The following is a 17161-nucleotide window of genomic DNA, read 5'->3' on the forward strand; positions in this document are numbered from 1 at the left end:
TAGTCTGTCAAGCTTCAAGATTAGTGACACAATTTGACCACGACTTGTGTGCAACTTAGAAAAGCCTTTGAGCACCCGTTCTTTATTTCCAAAAAGTAGTGTTTTTTTTTTTAATAATTATTTTTATACTACCATAGGGCAGGTTTGGTTATTGGACAGTAAAATTTCATTCTCATATTTTGTAATTGTATTTTTTGGAATGCAATATTTCTTATAACTTATTTAAAATGGACAACATCACCAATAGTAGAGAGAATGAATGAGAATAGGATTGACGACTACTCCTAATAATAAATCTAATGCATGATTTTTAAAATATTGAATTACAAATTGTAACGTAGAACATGCATACTTCTAGATTTTTATGTGTTACTAAATGTAGAGGAAACCAAAAATACGAATAATTTAAATACCCATATTTTAATAAACGCATGAAAAGTTCGAAATCATAATAATTCTAATTTTCATGTTTCAATAAAAGCATGGTAGGGGGAAAATGAAACCCATAGCACCTCTCTAGTATGGATTTCCCATGTTTTCATAAGAAAACATCCATTGCATTGTTTTATGGCGAAACTAACTCCATCAATTTTTTTTAGAGATATTTAGTCATATATCTATTCTTAGCACTAATGATATAGATAACCTTACACCATTTAATTTCTATAAACAAACAAAAAAAAAAACACAAAAAAATGACAGTTGACCCTATTGAATTTAATTTTGATTATTAAATTATTTTGATGCCCTATGAGTGTTTGGAATTTTTTTTTAAAGGAGATTCACTATTATACCCAACAATCCTGATCTCTTGGACCACAAGAGTCCAAGAGATTGTGGTCACCCACCATTGGATATTAATCCAATGGTTCAAAAAAGTTCCTCAAAAGGAGTGCAAGATTGAGTGAACCGTTGAATTTACATCCAACGGTGAGTGACCATAAATCTCTTGGACTCCTGTGGTCTAAGAGATCGGGACTGTTACCCAATATAAAAGCCCAAATTATTATAAAAACCCTATATGAAATGGACTTTAGAAACACATCCAAAGCCCATTTACAACATAACAAAAAGGCTTTTAACTTCTTTTAAATTACAGAACTGTCATTGATTTCTTAAAACAAACTCAACCCCAAAATCTCATAAAAAAACCCAAAACACTCAATAGGGCATCAAAGTAATTTAATAATCAAAATGAAATTCAATTGGGTCAGCTATCATTTTTTTGGGTTTGTTCATAGAAATTAAATGGTGTCGGGTGTATCTATATTATTAGTGTTAAGAATGAGTATGACTAAATATCTCTTCTTTTTTAAATGAAGTTTTGGAGTTGGGCTTATTTTAAAAAATTGATGACAGTTTTGTAATTTATAAGAAGTTAAAAGCTTATTTGTTATGTTGTAAATGAGTTTTGGTGTGTTTCTAAAGTCCATTTCATATAGAGTTTTTTTATTTATTTGTTTATAATTTGACCCCTATATTAGATATAATAGTGAATCCCTCTTTTTTTATTTAGAAATTACTATTTCTATCTTTAAAGTCCTTGGCACTTGTTTATTTAACAAGGGTATTATTGAGAAACTAATACAACTTTGTTCCTATTACTATACAAACAAAACATGAAAATGTATATGGAAGGCCTTTCTTGGTTATCATTTCCAGCACAAACACTTAAATAAAAAAAATCATTCATTTTTATCTCCCACGAACAGGTGTGAGAGTTTCATTTCCTAAAACCACATTATGTGAACCAAACAAGTCCGTCATAGAGGATATTAGGGGAAATGGGAATCGAACTAGGATCTCAGGTGGGTAAATACTCTTAACCACTTGAGTTACAAGTCCTTTGCAATATTTTCATCTATTCCGGCTATACTTACAAATAAAAGTTCTAGGTTTTATTAGGAAATTCAGTTATGCACTACTTATTTTGGTTTATTTTCATGTGCTAGTATTAAATGACACGATAATCCAGTTAAAAGATAACATGTACTCAAATTTTATCTTGTGTTTTTTTTCCTGAAACACTTGTCATATTTTAATTGGACTGTTTAGTCACATAATAATACCACCTAACAACAAAAGGAGATTTTTCTAATTAAGGAGACATGTAATTTATTCACCTAGAATGATTAAAGTGGCAAGATTTACTGTCTTAAATTGCTATTAATGATAATTATTCAATGTTGTGATCACTTTGTATTAATTTTATTCCAATAAATACAGATCACATCATTTTATTACACCTCTTAAAGTACAGTTAGTGCATGAATGTAGCCTATAAACAAAGACAGAATTTTTACATGTGGTTTATAAGTGAGATGTTACCTATCATAGATCTACCTGCTTTTTTTTTATTATGAAAAATCATAGATCTACCATAATAAGAGAGTGCTTTAAAAAAAATGAATAAATGCAAATTGAATGACCACAAGGATCAGAAAGCAAAAAAATAGAAAGTATAAGACACTCAAATGAATAATACAATAGTACACATTAAAATCTACAAATATTTGCAATTTATAGGGTTATGACTGCAAAATCTTAAAGGAATAAATAAATACATTCTAGGTATGCTATGCAGTATCCTTTGTAATAAACACTTGAGGAAAGAATCAAATATTGTTTTTACAGCTAGAGAAGTACTGTTAGATGGGCCCCACTTTAAGAAATAGCTTTCTTGTAAATTCAATTGTTTCTTTTTCTTTCTTTCAGCTTCATTCTTTGACAGCCTCCCCCTTTTCCCTCTCCAAATCTTACGCCTCTTGTGTCTGAGACTTTCGGTGGACTCTCTCAGACACCACCAACTTCTTCACTTACTTGAAAATTCTTTGCTTTCTTCATAAACCTTCAAATTTTAGTTTTCAAATACACGCAAAATATTATACTGCAAATTTTTCAGTATGCTTGGGATTTATTTGGAGGTCACAGACAGCCATCTTTGTTCCTTTGGATTGCTTTAACAGTAAGTTATCAATTTCTTTCCCTACCATTTGTTTTTCTTTGTTTCTTCTCTGTGTTTGTTTGAGTGCTGAAAATGGCAGGTTTTTTTTTAAATTTTGTTTCTTTACTTTCCATGTGTGATCTTGGTCCAGTTGGCAAATATCTTCAAGAATTTATTGTGGAAACTTGGGATTTTGATTGATGAATTTATCCGAATTAGTGGATCACTTTTTTCATTTTAAATACTTTGTGGGGTTGGGTGTTTTTCTCTCGTATGGGACTTCTTTTTTTGATCAACTTTCCTGTGATTCGTTGATAATCAATTTGAGGTGTTTCTCTTGGTAAAGGCTAGAATTCAAGAAATGGGTATTCATCTTCACCTGTTACTGTTTCTTGGTTTTCCTCTATATGTAAAATTGTATAGAACAAAACCCAGTTTTCAGTTTCGGTTAAAGGTAAAAAAAATTATGAAAAATTGTACATTTTCCGTTTTGCATATATTTTATTTTTGGGATATTTGTGTTTTAAATTTTGCTTGAATGTCTTGTCTTAGACCTTGGTTTTGGTAGCATGTGGGTTATTTGATAACCGAGTTTTATTCTTGATTCTACATCGTGAAACTTTTTTTGAGATACGGTCGCCTTTACTAGTTTTTCTTTCTGAGTGTGCATGCGCGTGCGTATTTGGGACTTGGTTTGCTTGCTATCTAAACTTATTTTGGACAAATTATTATGTTCTCTACCTTGTTTTGTTGTCTTAGGAGTCTAATTATCAGTCGAGTCTCTTATATATCCATATATTTTAATATTTAATTCAGTTTGAGTGAGATTGGTTTGGATTTTTAGAAAGGTAGTTAATAATAACTGTATTAAGTAATTCTTTTGATAAATATTAGATAACCAAAAAGGAACCCTGGCCTCTTAATTTTTAATGTTCAAAAGTGTTTAGACTGTGAGGCTGGTTGAGGCAGTATGGGATTAATTTAAAAATAGGTTTACAAACAAGCGAAGATGATGGTCGGTTTTCCTGTTTTTCCTTGTACATTGATTTTATTTTGCTTCTTAATTTTGTTTGAACCAAATCGGTAACTAAATTACAACTCTTTTGTGGGTTTTGTCTTTTGGAACCGGATGTGTAGTATGTGTCACTACTGTGTTGCAGAATTGACACAATCCAAGGGCAGAAAAAAAAAAGCAGGAGGATTTGAAATCATTACAATTAGACACTGGAGGCCCCGTTAAGTCTTGCAAATTTTGTGTGGAGAAACAGGAGCGAGAATCTATCAAGCAGGGTAGTGGGATTTTATATACAATGACAATGATCAGTCCAACGACTTCCTTGTCAAGTAGTGACAGTTGTGTCTCTAGCTGCAGTAAGTGTCCCATCTTTTTTTTATATGATACATGTTTGCCATCTTGAATCAACAAAATTTTAGTCTATGCTTATGTATTGATAATATGTTTTTTCTTCTGCTCTTTTAGGTGAGTTCTCTGTTGATGTTAGCTCATATAGGTATGTACCCTTCTTTTTAAATCTGTTTCTGTTACAGTAATTTTTTCTAGGTACTTTGCTTGATGTTTTGCATTTTACTTTAATTTCTGTTAGGGCTAATCAAGAAGAAAATACCAGTGTTTGCCAAGAGAATCTCAGTTGTCGACCTAATGGGCGATTGCAAAACTCAAGCTTTGAACATCAAGTAAATGGACTTGATAGATCCCAAAAAGTGATGGAAAACAACCTGAAGGAAAGTAGTAGTTGTAGTGATGGGTATACAGTAAGAGATGTTGAGATTATAGAGACGAGTAATGACCAAGAAGCAAAAGATAATGTTGCTACAAACTCTAGTTCATTTAGTGAGGGAATTGAGAATTCAGATTCTCTAGAAGATGAGACGGATGCCCAGATATGGGAACTCCCTGAGCCTAATGATCCAGAGGATGACATGGAGGGTAGCGTGGCTTTCAATGACGATGACGATGAGGAGTGTGGTGATGGCATGAAATGGGGCAAACCAAGTTCTTTGAGTAATTCTAGAGATGAAGGAAGTGGAAGCTATAGGTTTAAAGAGGAAAAACAAAGAGCAACGGAAGCAGTAATTAATGGAAAGTTTAAGGCCCTTGTCTGTCAGCTACTTAAATCTGTTGGTCTGGCCTCTTCTGGGGAGGATGGTGAAAGTTGGGTCGACGTCATTGCTTCTTTGTCATGGGAAGCTGCTTCATTTTTGAAACCTGATGCTGTTGTTGGTAAAGCAATGGATCCAGATGGCTACGTGAAAGTAAAGTGCATTGCAACCGGTGTTCGCAGCCAAAGGTGACAATATTAAGCCACTGATTTCCCTTCCTTATTTTTATTTTTAAAAATTTTCTCTTCATCTTGTACTTATTTATATATATATTTTGAATATAGGTATTTGATGTTTGATGATTCCAAAAATAAATAAATAAAATACTCTGACACACTTTTCTTGATATCTTATTTATGTTGAAAGCATGTTTGGATTTGTTTCTTCAGAGAATAGTTGTTGCAAGTTTTTGCAAATGGAACACAAGCTTTTTCTCCTCAAGGTTGCATGAGGATTCAGCTATTTGAATTGTCATCAACAACTTATAATCTTTTATTTCACCTTCCCATTATAGATATTTTCCTAAAAAATAATTTAGATTTTGTTCTTTTAACTCATTAGATGCACATAAAGCTAATGCTTGCCTGGTTTCATGGAAACGCCACATAAAAGTTATATTTTCTTTATTATGCCAATTTATAAGACTTGCCAGATTCAATTCAACAGAGCTAATCACCTCAATAATGATTCTAGTTAGCAGATTCTGAGAAAATCATTTACTTTTCTCATCTTGGAAGTTGGAAACCTGAATCAATGTATGCCATTGCAGTCAACTAGTAAAAGGTTTGGTCTTCAAAAAGCATGCTGCACACAAGCATATGCCGACCAAGTGCAAGAATCCAAGGTTGTTGCTAATCAAGGGTGTACTTGGTCAGTCTTCAAGTGGATTGTCATCGTTTGATTCAATGGAACAGGTAACATGATCATAATGTATGCCCTTATATCAAGAGATTAAAGTTACGTGTTCTCACAATTTTCTTGTAAACAGGAACAAGGCTATCTGAAGTTTGTCATCGAAATGTTAGATTTGTGCCATCCAAATGTGGTTTTAGTGGAAAAAACTGTTTCTCGTGATATTCAGGAGTCTATTCTTGCAAAAGGAATGACACTGGTGTTTGACATGAAGCTCCATCGCCTAGAAAGAGTTGCTCGTTGTACTGGATCACCAATTTTATCATCAGATACAATGACAAGCAAAAAGCTAAAACAGTGCGACTCTTTTCACATTGAAAAATTTACAGAGGAACATGCTGGTTTTGGTGGAGGAAAGGTGCCGAGCAAAACATTGATGTTTATTGAGGGCTGTCCTACACGCCTGGGCTGTACGGTTAGTTAATTATCCTCCCCATCTTAGACTGTTATTCTTTGGTTGGGTTGTCTTGTAGTAATCTATTGTTCGAAGGAGGAGCAGCTTCTTTTTAAAATAATAATGATCTCATCTCATATTCTGTTTAAATGTAGTTTATGTGCCTTCTTTAATGTAGATTTTTCAGAGCCCTGTTGCTTATTCTATTCCTATGGTTATTCTGCAATCAATTTTGTTGGGTTGGAACTTCGAATGTGCAAAGACCATTCATTTTTCATCTGGGCTTCATGGACTTGCTTTATTTTCTGACACTATAGATTGTGTGTGTGTATCTTTAATTTGGTAAATGCTTCAATTTTTTTTGAGAAGGATTTGGCTAATGCTTTAATAAATGAAAACTTTTATAGGTTGCTTAGAATCTTGTGTGAAATAATGAATTCTACTTGAATGACTACAGATTTTGCTGAAAGGAGCACAGAGTGATGAATTGAAGAAGATCAAGTGCGTAGTGCAGTGTGCGGTTATTCTGGCGTATCATTTAAAACTTGAGACTGCTTTTCTTGTTGACCAGAGAGCAATGTTCTCTACACTTCCATTTTCCAGTGCAGCAAATGTCTTGTCCACTGAAGTAGCAAATGGGTTGCCCACTGATAAAACTTCCCTTAATTTAGGACCTGTTACTTCATGTGTTTCTCAGCACAAGGACTCTAGTGCTGAAACTAGGTCAGATGCAGTTGATATTCTCATTTCCAATGGATTCCATAAAGGATATTCCCACAATTTTAACTTGGAATGTGAAGGCACATGTGAAGTTCATGAACCATACAATCCTGCCATATTTTCTGGCTTCTCGTCCCTTTCAGCATCACTAAGCAAAGTTGTAGGGGGGAGTTTCCCTCTGGCATCTTCTTATCAGTCCCTCTCTTCATACTTTGGATTCAATGCAAGAGAATCGAATGGCGATATCACAAGATCTGTTTCTGTTTCAACATCTCCAGAGGCAATTGATCTTTGTGATGTTGAAGATAAAGGTAGTTCAGATGAAGAGAGGTCCCTCAATGGACAAACCCACACTTCGTTTACATGCACAGAAGCTTCTCCGGAGATGAAAGAAGATGGTGGAAATAGTGAAGATCAAATGCAAAGTAAGAAGGACATCAGCACAGTGTTGGATTCTCAGAGTATTTTGGTTTTGATGTCTAGCCAGAATGCTTTAAGAGGGACTGTTTGTGAGCAGAGACATTTTTCTCATATCATGTTCTACAAGAATTTTGATGTTCCCATTGGAAAGTTTCTACAAGATAATTTACTCACTCAGGTTTCTACTAACTCTATTTTTAGGGCATTATATTGTTCATTCTCCTATCACTTAGTATGGTATGTCCTTAATGGGTCAGGTTGAATCGGGATTAATATATTTGTTTTCAGGAATGTTTTGGTGTCAGCCCTCTGTTGGGTCTTGTTTATTGAATACATCTAATATTTTCAGACATTGAATTATTGACTTTCAGTTCTGTTACATGAAGGGATTTGAAATTTTTTTTTTTTTCCAAACTATTTTTTTTTTTTTTTAAATTGCATTTTCTTGAAGTTGGAACTGAATAAAACTTGTGCACTGCAGAGAAGCCAGTGCAATTGTGGTGACCTGCCAGACGCTCACTTCTACTATTATGCACATCATAACAAGCAGCTTACTATTCGAGTTAAACGGCTCCCTGGAGAAGAGCGTTTGCCTGGTGAAGCAGAAGGGAAACTTTGGATGTGGAGTCGATGTGGTAAATGTAAATCCAGGAATGGAGTCTCAAAGTGTACAAAAAGAGTGTTGATTTCCACTGCTGCACGTGGTCTGTCATTTGGAAATTTCCTGGAGCTCATTTTTTCAAACCCCTCTTTGTCTAATACGTTTTCTAGTTGCAGCCATTCGTTGCAAAGGGACTTTCTCTACTTTTTTGGGTATTTTTCAGCTCTCATCTAGTGGTACTTGTGGCATATATCAGGGTTTGCTTATTCAAGTAGTGTATTTTCCAATCTTCTAGTTCATAAAAGGATTTCCATAGGACTACTTAGGATAGTATGCATATGGGAGAAGGTAGGTTTTGCAGCAATCTTGGGCATGGGAAACCATTTCCTAGATTTTGATGCATTTTGACATGGCATTAGAATGATCAATATTTATCCTTTTTTCTTCTTTAAGTTTTTTTTGTCCAAAAATAATGATCATGGGAAAGGATTACACATTATTGTAGCTTGAAGCTATTAGTCTATTTCAGCGTATCTTCTATTTTATCGACTCTGGAAAGAAGAAGCTATACACTTTTTTTTAAATGTCCTTATTCTGCTGTTTTGGGCACTCTGCAGGTTAGGCCCTATGGTTGCTATGTTCAAATATTCCCTGGTCACAACTTATACTGTGTCTGTGCCGCCTCTGAAGCTTCCGTTCAGCAATTCAATTAGACAAGGGTGGCTTATGAAAGAAACTCAGAATGTAAGTTTCTTTTCAGATTTTGCTTGCTTCTTTGATTTCTCATGATGCATTGATATTTCTTTTGCCTAGTAGAAGATACATTAGCGTTTGTTGCCTCCCCTTTCCTATATCCTTGCACTGGATGTGACCCTGTTTTTTTTCAATCTAGGTGTACATGAAAGTGATGCTATTGTTCACAGAGGTTGCCAACACTCTAAAGAAGATTAGATCTCAATTTGATGGCTTGACTTTGAAACTTCGAGGCTCATTTAAAGAATTCTCTGACATTGAAGACATGCTAAAGCAAGAATGTTCTGAATTTGAGGTCACTTTTCTCTGAACATATTTTTGGGCGGGTTAATTTATGGCATGTTTTGCAGAAAGGATTTTGATTGGTTGTTTTCACTTGAATGTGAATGCATTTGTTACAATATATTTCCAATACTTGCCAACTTTTTGTAATGCAATGCTTGTTATGAACTAAACCACAATGCCTTTATGAGCTGAGAAAAGATTTTATCGCTTCATAATAATTGCCTACTTTGTTTGAGCTCTGCTATTTGGTTTAAATCTTCTCAATTTGAGGGACTATTTTTTGTTGTAAAGTATAGTTTTGTGTAGTTTGACATTCTTGTTGCAGACTTTTGTTTTCCTTTCCAAATCTTTTGTACTTTTCAGATGCATCAATTTCAATTTGTTTCATTGTTTAAAACTGAATTTTAAAGATTTTTTTCTTTTGAAATATTCAATAATACTGGTAGCAAGGATGGGAACTTAAATGAGACTGTTTAAAAATGTTTAGTTCATAGACTTTTCAAATGTTTCTATTTGTCTAGCGTGGCATTCTTCTCCTAGACTTTGATTTTCCTTTCAATGTCCTACTTTTCAGGAGAACGAATTTTGCTTATTAATTGTATCGTATTCAATATTAGGAAATTTGTTTTTTATCCTTTTTGACCGAATCATAATTATAAAAACAGGTAAGCATTCAGAATGCTGTTAGCAAGAATGGGAACTCGGACCAGGCCGCCTACAAACTCCTTAGCTTGAACCGAGTACTTTGGGAACTAATCCTTGAATCGTGCATTTGGGATCGGCGCTTGCATTCGTTACTGTCACCAGATTCGTTGATGATACATTCTGGAGCTTCTGAGAAGGTAGTGCAAGAAAAGGTGAATTCAGATATTGATGGCATTGCTAGTGGTGGAATTGTGGGGACCAAAAGAATTGTAGAAAAAGGTGAGAAATGCTTTGATGGTGGTGCCAGTTTAAAAGTTAAGTTAGATACAGCTTCAGAAGCAGATGAATCTCCAAGCAAAGACATTCTAGTTGGAGGTCCTGTTCAAGAATCTAAAGGAGCTGATCCATTTGATGTGTCTAATATGGCTGAGGATTTTGAAACACCAAATGTGGGTGGTTCAAGCCCAAAAAGATTGTCTAGCCAGGGGTCCAATCTGAGCACCAATGGCTCCACCAAGGGTCATTCTGAGAATAATCAGCTAGAAGTGGATAGAACTTTTCCGATTTCGACAGAAAATGGGGATTGTAGCTCGGTTGTCAATTCAAATCTATCAGTGAAGGGTACTTCTCACCATTCACTATCATCCAACTTGGAAAATTCAAATGACTGGTTTTGGGTACCTTTCTCTGAAATTCGACAAATAGGCATGAAGGATCTACATAGAGTTTACTTGCCAAAGTTTGAATCACTTAGTAGTTATACTGCAGAGTACTTACCCACAGCACATCAACTGATCAAAGAGGAAGGGCAAATGCTGCACATTCCTCTAGGAACTGATAATCATATTGTGTCAGATTATGAAGGAGAACTGTCCAGTATGATTGCTTGTGCACTGGCATTATTGAAAGATCTACCTCTTCAAACAGAGGTTCTTGCTGACGTTAGCAAGGGAGACAGTGGAATTGCTGCTAGAAAATTTGAGAATTTACAGAGTTTTACTCGAATTCCCACCATTTCTTCCTCGCATTGGTCTTCTAATGGTTCTTCAGATTCTGATTCAGTCCATTCTAATGCAAGCATTTCTTTGGATGAGTCACGCTTCTCCAGTTTTGATGGGTTGAATTTGTTGGATTCTCTGGTTCCACCAGGAACTGTGAACCCAGTAGTCCCTCTAGGAGGTTCAAAATCACTTGGCAAGGATAAATATACTGTAATATGTCCATATGCCAATCAATTTCGTGATCTCAGGAATCGATGCTGCCAATCTGAAGTTGATTATATTGCTTCCCTTAGCCGTTGTAGAAACTGGGATGCTAAAGGTGGGAAGAGCAAATCCTTTTTTGCTAAAACACTGGATGACAGGTTGATTATTAAAGAAATCAAGAAGACAGAATTTGAGTCATTTATTAAGTTTGCTGAGGATTATTTCAAGTACGTAAATGAGTCATTTGATAACGGAAATCAAACTTGCCTTGCAAAAGTTCTTGGGATTTATCAGGTTTGTTGCATTTGAGTATTCCTTGTCATCAATGGGCTTGTTTAATTCTTTATACTCAATTTGTTTAATTTTTTGCAGGTGGTTCTGAAACAGACAAAAAGTGGGAAAGAGATGAGGCATGATCTGATGGTCATGGAAAATCTTACCTTTGGTCGGAACATCGTTCGTCAGTATGATCTTAAAGGTGCTCTACATGCTCGATTCAATTCTGCTGCTGATGGTTCAGGAGATGTTCTTTTGGATCAGAACTTTGTCAATGATATGACCTCATCTCCACTGTATGTTAGCAACAACGCAAAGCGTATATTGGAACGGGCTGTGTGGAATGACACAACTTTCCTCAATGTGAGTTTGTACATATTTTCTGCATTATGATTAAAGTTCTGGAAACATGTCTTAGTCAGGCTCAGGCATATGCATATAGTTTGTGATTGATCGTTTGAGATTCCTTTATTAACAGAAGGCAAGAGGACATTGCTGATCCTTAGTTCTCTAGAAGTGTTATCTTCTGTTCTATGATACTTTTAATTCTTCTCTTTTTAGTCTTCCATTCTTGGTTTTATTTTATTGTCTGTTCATCAAATTTATGATGAAAAAGGCGTTTCTATATATATATATATATTGGCTGCAGTTATAGTCTAATATCCGCCAAATATCTATGAGCTGATATGTTTTTGTTCTTGTATTTGCAGTCAATCAATGTTATGGATTATTCATTGCTTGTGGGAGTGGATGCTGAACGCCGGGAGCTTGTATGTGGCATTATTGATTATCTCAGACAGTATACTTGGGACAAGCAACTAGAGACATGGGTGAAGTCCTCACTTGTACCAAAGAATGTCTTGCCAACTGTCATCTCTCCAAAAGAGTACAAGAGGAGATTCAGAAAATTCATGTCTAAACACTTCTTGAGCATCCCAGATGATTGGTGCTCACCAGAATCCGCTGACCCTTGTCATCAATGTGCTGTCAGGGACGATTCTTCTGAATAAAAAACTAGAAGGAAAGGCGGGCTAAACAGTTCTTCTTCCTAAGTCCTTTTTACCGGTATCGTCATCTTTTGTTTTACAAATGTCAGTGTTGCTTCTTTTGACAGGTTTAAATACTGTAAATAATTCATCGTCTCAGTTCTGCCCTGTTATTCTGCAATTTTTAGCAAATTTCTGGGGATAGTTTCAGGTCTAATGGTCACAATGTGCAGCTAGAAGTAAAATTCTTTTGTAGAGCCTATTAAGGAAGTATAGAGTTTTGGTGGTCGAAAACTTTCGGAATCAACGAAAAGTTGCTGTTATTGTGGATGGCATTCTTTCTTGTACGTGTAAATGTTGGTCCTGGATGTTAGTGCTGGAAGTACACATATAAATACAAGCTATATGAAATCTTATGCAATGCCTAGTCTTTTCAGTTTTATTCTCAGCAATTGACTTTGCAACTCTGCCCACACGTTCAACAATCAATCTTAGCCACTGCGCACACCTTGAGACGTTGGGCAAACCAGCATCGAACTGAGTTTTCAATCTCGAAATTGTGATAATTTTCTCATGTTCGAACCCCAAGAGTTGTAGAACCACTTAAAATTGGAAATTAGAAATTGTAACATTCTCAATATCCAAACCTAGAACTCCGTGATTATGGATATATTTTTGTTGGGTGAGAAAAGGAAATGTGGTATTTCATTGACCCTTGTTTGAATAAAGGAATTAAAAATTACATAGAATTTTAAAATGATGAAATTTAGATTTCCATTATTTCATTTCTGGATATTGAAAGATTTCAGTGTTTCGATTTATATATGTTGAACTTTGTAAATGGCATTATGGAAATTGTGAAATAGCCTATTTTGTTGGAAATTAAACTCGGGAATTTGATGCCCCAATTTCTATGATTTTTTCTGCATGTCATTTAATAAATTCCGGGCTTAAATTGCCAAACAAGAGAATTGTCAATTTCTCCTATTAGCTACATTTCGAGTTATTTTCCCTTGTACAAAGGGAGGGTAAAAAGCCAAACTGTCATTGACAAAGGAAGCCTTCCCACATGAAATGAAATACTAGGACAAAAATAGAATTGCTTGTCCTGCTCACTTGGACAAAGAATCCTCCCTTCACATGAACAAAGAATCCTCCCTCTTTTTCATTCTAATAAACTTGCTTTCCTCTTCCAAACTTGGCTTGACTCAGCAATTGCCTCCTTGAGAAATAATGGAAAACAACCCCATCATCCAAGACCTGATTGACAGCAGTGAACATGACGATGATGATTACTTGTGCTTCAAAGACGAAGACACTGACCAATCCCAATATTGCATGTATGCTTTGAATGCAATACTAAGTGGCACAGCCCGCCTCCATGTTCTTTTGCCCACGGCCACCATTCTTTCCTTCACCATTTTTGCTCCTCTCCTTACTAATGATGGCTTCTGCACGGCTTTCGACCGCTGGATGATGGGTTTCTTCATTGCTCTTTTATCAGCGTCGTGCATCTTCTTTACATTCACTGATAGCTTCAAAACAGCAACTGGCAGGTTGTACTATGGAGTGGCCACGTTTAGGGGCATATGGGCTTTCAATGGTGCCCGGAAGATGCCGTGTGTGCCGTCTGATTATAGGCTGAGATGGGCTGATCTCTTCCATGCGTTGCTTTCGTTAATAGCGTTTCTGACATTTGCAGCTTCGCATTATGGTGTTATGGGTTGCTATTACCCAGCAATGCCGAGGAGGCTGACCAACACCCTTCCTCTTCTTGTTGGGTTTGTTGTTAGTGTTTTGTTTGTGTTGTTTCCTTCTAAGAGAAGAGGGATTGGTTATCCTTTCTTGCTGCTCAGGGATGCTTTGTACTCTAGATATTGAGAGGGATGGTGTTTCCTTTGAAGTGAGCTGATAATTTTTAGAAAAGAAAGAATTTGTTGTGCTATATAATTCATATACAATGAGAAATTGCGTCTTTTATTTGCTAGGGACAGCTGCTTCGCCAAGAATGTACATATTTAAAATAAACTTAAATCACATCTCTATAAGCAAGTCCTAGCTTTATTAATGATGTGGTTCACTCTAAACTAATACCTTTACAGAATTGAAAGATGCAGTGACTATTATGATTAAGTCATGCACAAGAATGACACATTGTAAACTAGTAGTTGGTGTTCTACCAGGGCTCTCAAACAAACGTAAGAACTGGCAGCATTCTACCAACTAATCAGCAAAACAGATAGGCAAAAAAGGAAAGAGAGAGAAGTTTAACAGGAACAGAGGGAATAACTTGTATGAATAAATATGGAACCAATGAATACAAATAAAATTTTGTGACAAATGCTATTACACAAAAAATACAATCATGAATTAGTATAGGACAGTAAAGTCAAGTACAGTGACAGCGTGGTGGAACTGATACACCAGGAGGTTTTCTCCTTTCACGAATGATTGCTTCCTTAATCATGGGCAGCTTCTGGTAAACCTTTTTCCACACGTGGTTCACTGCACCGTCTGGTGGAATTGGCCCGATGCCACCAGGATGACCATTGTCATACTCAAACAAGGGCTGAAACTGAGCCATTTTCCGACGAAATCTATCTCTTTGCTCTTTAGGAAAGGTTCTAAGATGGCTCACAACCCAGTTTGGTTTCAATGCATCATCAACTGCCACAAAAACTGAAAATTCTGAATAATCTACAATCCCTTCAAAAGGAAGCTCTATGTTGTCACTGACAATAACAGGTATACAAAGACTTTGAATGGCATCAAAAAGCCGGCATGAAGTGGGAGTGTCCCCAGCTGGGTGCAAGCAAAACTTTGATGTTCTCATCCCTTTTATGGACTGCTCCCTCCCAGTAGCGTTAGGGAATCCTTCTTCCATAATAACATCCGGTTCATTAACCAACAGGTCCCACAATTTTTCTCGAACTAAGCCTCCCTGTTATCAGAAAACTCAATTATGTTACAAGGATTATAACATGTAACAAGTTTGGTTTATAAAAAAATAGAGTGATCATGCTATTAGATAAAGCATGTCTAATGATTGTTAAGCTTTACGACAACCCACAAGATGATTAAGATGAGATGTAAAAATTTATTAGGGCATACAGAAAGCATGTCAGGTGGAACTTCAAGGGTCTGATACAGACAAGACAATATATAACAAGGTATTTTTTAGATAAATTGCAGCTAAACCATGTTAGTTCACTGACGAACTAGGGAAGAAAGTGCCACTCACAAATTGATGAGTTACAGTAAAAAAATAAAAAGTCAATGAAAATTATTTCACAGTATCTCAGATGCAAAAGTAGATTGCACTGCCAGTCAACAAATAAGATTCTAATCTTGCATACTGACCCGATGTCTATGTTTAGCTCCTTTGAAATAAAGTAGAGTCTGCCGCTTCTTGTTTTCTGTCAGTTGCAATCTAGGAAGTAGATGGGTGTAGGGCACAATTACATCTTTGAGCAGTGAAACTTGTGCGTGCTGAATCACATCTGACGAGTTACCATTCGATGACTTGGATTCGAGCCTGTACCACCCTCCAAAATCTACAACTAGGAGGACTGCCGGGGCTATCTCTGCTCTAACGTGCCACATTGCCACTGGGTCTGCCAAAAATGCTTCAAGTTACACAACCTGGCAACCCAGAGACTAAATCATAAGCTGCTATAGCATATACTATACTTCTTTTTAACATTTAATTGCTCCATCTTCTCCTCTGGGAATAGGGAAAGCGAAATATCTCTGTAACATGATAGCAACAAATATATGAACACAATACATCATATGGTATAACATGTCATAACCAGTCATTTACCATTTACATTAGCATTTTAGTCTTACTCCGAATTACCTAAAACTGATCAAATGACAGCCAAGAAGATAAGTTTTGAAAAAAATTAAGCCCATCCCTACAACTTAAAAGAATCAAACTTTCGAAATTCCAAGGGTGGAATGGATCATGCAGATATATTCATTGCAAATACTAGAACAAAGTTACTGCAAAATGATTTACATTTAAAAAAAAGAAACATGCATCCCACATTAACAATCACATCAAAACCAATACCTGATCATTAAATCCAACAAACAATCCCAGAAATTACTCAATACCCATTAACACAATCCTATATCAAATCCCAACCAAAAACCAAAATAATTTTTAAACACCAACATACCAGTGAGCACAAACACATGGTCTCTTCCACCTGATCTTTTCCAAGCCTCGGTGTTCTTCACAAAGTCAACTACTTGCCTCTGCCTCTCATAGTCCCCATTCCCAGCCTTCTTCCTGAACGCTCCTTTAGCCGTAGCCAGCTGCAATTCAGCGCTCAAAGTCGCAAAAAAGGGCACGAAAACGACCTCTGCTTCGGCAGCACTGAAAACCCTCTGGGCAAACGACGCAGTTCTCTGAGCCTGCGGGGTCATCAGGTCCCCCAAAATCCAGTACTCGGCACTGTATTGTTTGATCAATGGATTCTCAGGATATGGCGGAAATTCAAGGCTTTTGGGCAATTGGGTCTTCGGGATTTCGTGGTCCGCACCGCTACCCAACCGGGAATCGGGCCCGGAAGCCCAGTACTTGTCGAGGAGGCCATAGTTGAGGGATCTGGGGAGGTCTGCGACGAAGACTTGGATAGAATTTTGGGGAGAGTGAAAGGCGTTTCGGTAAATCGAGGATGAGGAAGAAGGAGAAGAAAGAGGATTGAAGAGGAAGAAGAGAGAAAAAGAGAGAGTGCAGAGGAGAGTGAAGGCGAAGAAGAGAGTAGGAACAGAGCACAGTGAAGAGGATGAAGATGAAGCTGTGGCTGTAGCGGTGCTCTTCAGTGCCATGCCTTTGTTTCCTCTGCTGCGAAAATGGCCGACTGGTTTGGTTACTTTTGCAGTTGGGAA

General features: G+C 36.4%; 3 protein-coding genes across 3 annotated transcripts; 2 read left to right on the forward strand and 1 right to left on the reverse strand.

Moving 5' to 3' along the window:
- Positions 2716-12704, forward strand: LOC18767912 (putative 1-phosphatidylinositol-3-phosphate 5-kinase FAB1D). The gene is made up of 13 exons (XM_007201707.2): positions 2716-2965; positions 4082-4315; positions 4425-4455; positions 4549-5253; positions 5835-5979; positions 6054-6392; positions 6829-7689; positions 7993-8324; positions 8730-8856; positions 9005-9160; positions 9816-11294; positions 11373-11639; positions 11987-12704. Exons 2-13 carry the CDS (start codon positions 4255-4257, stop codon positions 12284-12286), a joined length of 4803 nt encoding a protein of 1600 aa, XP_007201769.1. The 5' UTR covers positions 2716-2965; positions 4082-4254; the 3' UTR covers positions 12287-12704.
- LOC18766830 lies at positions 13459-14326 on the forward strand. Its single transcript, XM_007198960.2, has one exon. The coding sequence runs from the start codon at positions 13496-13498 to the stop codon at positions 14141-14143; it is 648 nt and encodes a 215-aa protein (XP_007199022.1). The 5' UTR covers positions 13459-13495; the 3' UTR covers positions 14144-14326.
- On the reverse strand, positions 14529-17161 carry LOC18766298 (probable arabinosyltransferase ARAD2). The gene is made up of 3 exons (XM_007200925.2): positions 16447-17161; positions 15623-15876; positions 14529-15203 (listed from the first exon to the last, which is right to left on the reverse strand). Exons 1-3 carry the CDS (start codon positions 17099-17101, stop codon positions 14652-14654), a joined length of 1461 nt encoding a protein of 486 aa, XP_007200987.1. The 5' UTR covers positions 17102-17161; the 3' UTR covers positions 14529-14651.

This window comes from Prunus persica, chromosome G8, assembly GCF_000346465.2.
Source record: "Prunus persica cultivar Lovell chromosome G8, Prunus_persica_NCBIv2, whole genome shotgun sequence".
Taxonomy (NCBI): Eukaryota; Viridiplantae; Streptophyta; class Magnoliopsida; order Rosales; family Rosaceae; genus Prunus; species Prunus persica.

Bases quoted from the DNA above. Each gene is read 5' to 3' on its own strand.
- LOC18766298 (XM_007200925.2), bottom strand. From the start codon at position 17,101: ATGGCACTGAAGAGCACCGCTACAGCCACAGCTTCATCTTCATCCTCT. The intron at 15,877-16,446 runs GTATGTTGGTGT...CATTTTTGGCAG, and splicing joins CCATGTGTTTGTGCTCACTG to ACCCAGTGGCAATGTGGCAC. The intron at 15,204-15,622 runs GTCAGTATGCAA...TTCTGATAACAG, and splicing joins GAGCTAAACATAGACATCGG to GGAGGCTTAGTTCGAGAAAA.
- LOC18766830 (XM_007198960.2), top strand. From the start codon at position 13,496: ATGGAAAACAACCCCATCATCCAAGACCTGATTGACAGCAGTGAACAT.
- LOC18767912 (XM_007201707.2), top strand. From the start codon at position 4,255: ATGACAATGATCAGTCCAACGACTTCCTTGTCAAGTAGTGACAGTTGT. The intron at 8,857-9,004 runs GTAAGTTTCTTT...TTTTCAATCTAG, and splicing joins TTATGAAAGAAACTCAGAAT to GTGTACATGAAAGTGATGCT. The intron at 9,161-9,815 runs GTCACTTTTCTC...TTATAAAAACAG, and splicing joins AAGAATGTTCTGAATTTGAG to GTAAGCATTCAGAATGCTGT.